Here is a 4,295-nt window from a genome sequence, read left to right on the forward strand (position 1 = left end):
ACACACATTTTCCACCGTGGAAATATTCTTATTCACAGCTCTTCTATGTACTTAAAAGAAGTCTGAATACTTACGCGTGGAGATTCGTAGAGATAGGAAGGAGGAGAATCAGCTGTGACGACAAGAGCCGTGACAGCGAGAATCCAAATCTGTGAATTGATTGTGAATACGATTGGATCACATTTTTCTCTAATGATTACTAGTTGTCAGCTGGAACATTAATAAACATCCTCATATCACATCACAAAATAAGGTTCATATCAGATTATTTTCTTTATCTCGAATAATAAATCAATCTTATGGGTGCTATGTATGCCAATGATTGACTCATGCCACGTAGATTGAAAAATCCGCTTACCTGACACTTCATCTTTCCTCAGGTAACGATCGCTTCACACTACCGATACCCCAAAATCCGACTCAGTATATATATACGTGTTTCCGAGGTCGTGACGTCACGGCGTAACCCCGTCCGACACTACCTGCTCTCCTTTTTTCTTTTCCTGGGCAGCGGACGCGAGGAAATCGGGGACGCTCAGTCGCTGGTCATTTCCCCGAGAAGAATTTCCTTGTGGCACGACGTCGATTTTTTTTTTTTTCTTTCTTTTTTTTTCTTTTTTTACCTTCATTCAGTAGCGATTTGGAACAAGATGTGAGAGAAAACGAAATATATATTGATGGATGGATTTAGATTCGTATCAGAGGCTAGACAGAAATGGATCAGTAGCTAGATATAGACAAAATATTAGCTAAATATAGACACATCAGTGGCTGTTATAGACGTATTAAAGACACGCTACAGACGATTCACTAACTAGAAGTAGACATACCAGCTATATGTATCTGTTTCAACCGAGAGATGTAGGTGTATCGACGCTAAATCTAGACCTACAATAGCTAGACGTAGGCGCACTGATGTGAAAATGTATACATATCACTGGCTGTATGTATAACGTAATTATGGCTAGACCGAGACATATTGCAGCTAGACGTCGTGATATCATTGGTTGGACAACAGCTGCACTACGTTAGATACAGACGCATTAAATACATATAAACATATTTTGACCTATATATTTGTGTATCAGATATATCGGTTAGTTAAGTGTAGACATATCACTGGTTAGATATAGACATACAGTTGGATAGATGTAGACATATAATTGGATAGATGAAGTAGAAATATCATGGCTACACGTAAATGCATTAACCACTGCTTAGAAGTAGACCTATCAGTTGGTAGAAATAGAGGTATTAATGGCTATAATACACATGTAAGAGGCTAAGTGTAGTCGTTAGTAGTCAGATGTAGACTATTAATGATTAGACAAAAAGGTACTCGTCTGTATGTAAATATACGTGACTAGAAATAGACGTATTAATGGCTATACATAAATATGTCAGAGGCTAGATGTAGAAATAGTATAAACTAGATATAAACGTATCAATGCCTAGATGTAGTTGTATTAGTTGCTTGGCGTCGGTGTACCAGTGGCTAAATATAGCTGTGTCATTGTACAGATGCAGATGTATAAACCTTTGTTTTGCTAGGATGAATTTTCGATCCGAGCGGGACAAGTGGAAATGTCAATGTCACCCGAAAGCTAAAGGAAAGGTCACCCAAGATGCGACAGACGAGGGAGAAACTACCAAGATTTCTCAACATTTAACCAAATTTCTCTTTCCGTTTCAAAAGATCCCGAGCATGTCTCACGTGGCGTCGGATTACCTGTGTCTTAATTACCGGGTGACAAAATGGCCATTCTGCATGTGATCTCCACGCGGCTGACCTCGTGCAACAGCGTGCGAGACAAGGTGAAATTCCTGTGCAATTACTCGCGCGTCGTGACCGTCTTTTCCAACGCTCTAGATACGTTATTTCCCTTTTCCTTGTTCTCTCATACATCTTGTTCCTTATCTATTTCTTGTGCTGGATTTCTCTTACATAATGTTTGGGCGTGTAAGCATTGCTTTCGTTTTTACATTTACTCCATTTTGCGTTGAAAAATTTCTTGACATTTTCTTCTCGTCGTGTAATATCCTACAGTGTCATATGCCAATATTAAATCCTTACCCTAAAAACATGTACAGAAACCCAATCAAAACCATACCTATAAATTCCGAAAAAAAACACGAAACACCGCTAAATAAATTCGACCCAACAGACAAACACAAAACGAACGGCGACACCCAAACATGGCACCTCAAACAAAACAAAATACGAACAGAGGCGTCAAGATGTTTCAAAACAGAGGAAGTAAACAAAACAAAATACGAACGGAGGCGTCAAGGTGTTTCAAAACAGAGGAAGTCTCTTTTTTTAAGTAGAGTTTCCAAGCGGGAAGTGCTGCCGAGAGCGAGAAGAAGTTGTCCTCAAGGAAGTCACCTCAAGGGAAGTAGGCGAAGATGTTGCAACAGCTGGAGCGTTTTTTTTTTTTTTTTTTTTTTTTTTTTTTTGTCTCGTTTCCATGCTAGGGTAAATGTGTAAAGCTTGGGTATTTACTTCCGTTTTTCGTTTTATTATTTTTTTTTTATTTATTTATTTTTTATTTTTTTTTTTCGTCTTTGCTATTTGACCTATCATTATTGTCATTATCTTTAAGGTTCTATAAATGTTTGCTGCATCATAATCATCACTATCATCTTACTTTATTGGATTATTATAAATGCTTTCATTTTTAATACTTATTTCTATCATTGGCATAATTTGATTTACTTTTATTTACAATATCATCATTATTTCATGCATCATTTTCATCATTTATCTCCATCATCATTAATATCCTTACCATTACTATTTCTTCTTATTACCATCACCATCACTGTTATCATTATCATTATCATCATCATTATCATTACTATTTTTTATTATTATCATCACTGTTATCATTATCATCATATCATCACTGTTATCATTATCATTATCGTCATTATTATTATTATTATTATTATTATTATTATTATTACTATTACTATTGTCATTATCATTATCATCATCATCACCCTCACTGTCATCATCAATATTCACAATGCTGTTGTGTAAATTCACAACTATTTTTAAGATCATTAGTTTCATGCGATAAATTTCATGCTTTTATTTATTGTTATTAACTTTATAACCATTTCCATAATTGTCGGCATCATTATCACTATTATTGCTATTGTTAGTTGTCATTTTTATCATTATGATTGTTACTATTATCATCATCATCATTGTTATCATTATTACCATTATTACTTATATCATTGCTATCATTATCATTATCATTATCATTATCATTATCATTATTATCATTATTATCAATATCATTGTTTTTGTCATGGTTATTATTATCATAATTGTTATTCTTACCATCATTATCATCATTCTTATCATTTTTATTTTTATCGTTAACATTATTATTATCAACAACATTATCATTGTTGTTATGACCCTCATGTATATTATTATCACCGCCAGGGAGATTACGTTTTTCGTTAGTTTGTTTGTTGGTCGGCTGGTTAGCAGGATAGCTCAAAAAGTTAAGAAGAGATTTTTCTCATTTTTACGAAAGTTGTGTCATTGCCTTAGATGTCATTAGATTTAGGTGACGATCCGGATATTATTTATTCCTTCGTTAGCATTATTAACTCAAAATATTAGAAGCAGACGTCTGTGAAATCATTACCAGAGGTGTGTCTTAATCTAACTTGGATTTCATTAAATTTACGTGGTGATCCGGATCACGATCCAGATTCAGGATTTTTATTTATTATTATTATTATTATTATTATTATTATTATTATTATTATTGCATCATTATTCCTGTTGCCTTCCTTCCGCCAAGGAGGTTATGTTTATGGACGTCACCTGTATACTTGAGAAAGGTGATTTTAATGTAATTCTTAGTGTGAATAATTTAATTGCATCAGTGAACTTATTGCCTTGGTGGAGGTATGCGCTCTCTGTGCCTCTAGCTATCTCGTATTATTATTATTATTACTATCTTATTATTAATGTTATTTATTATTTTTCTATGCTGATGCTGTAGTTATCATTCTTAACTGTCATGATCATCTTCGTTTCTCTTATCATTTTCATATTAGCCTTTATGGATTAAGGTAATAAGGACCTGAGAAATCCATTCCTTACAAGTCAGTTATTTGTAATTGAGTACATGCAAAACAACTAATTCATTCGCTTTTGCAGTGCAGTAAATATGCCATCAAAATTGCATTTAAGCTATATGTCATTTATACCACGTGAATGTTTAGCAAATGTAACGTTTTTCAAATCGCTTCTCAAGGTATAACTA

The 4,295-nt window shown here is 34.0% G+C and overlaps 1 protein-coding gene across 1 annotated transcript in view; it reads right to left on the reverse strand.

Moving 5' to 3' along the window:
* The window catches only part of LOC113811321 (retinitis pigmentosa 1-like 1 protein), a 3,541-nt gene extending 2,713 nt beyond the window's left edge, over positions 1-828 (reverse strand). The window contains exons 1-2 of the mRNA XM_027363044.2: positions 816-828; positions 75-199 (exon numbers count right to left, since the gene is read on the reverse strand). Of these exons, the coding sequence (XP_027218845.2) occupies positions 75-199; positions 816-828 (138 nt within the window). The remainder of the gene's footprint in view (positions 1-74; positions 200-815) is intronic.
* Between the last annotated feature and the right edge of the window lie 3,467 nt (positions 829-4,295).

Source organism: Penaeus vannamei, chromosome 39 (genome assembly GCF_042767895.1).
Source record: "Penaeus vannamei isolate JL-2024 chromosome 39, ASM4276789v1, whole genome shotgun sequence".
Taxonomy (NCBI): domain Eukaryota; kingdom Metazoa; phylum Arthropoda; class Malacostraca; order Decapoda; family Penaeidae; genus Penaeus; species Penaeus vannamei.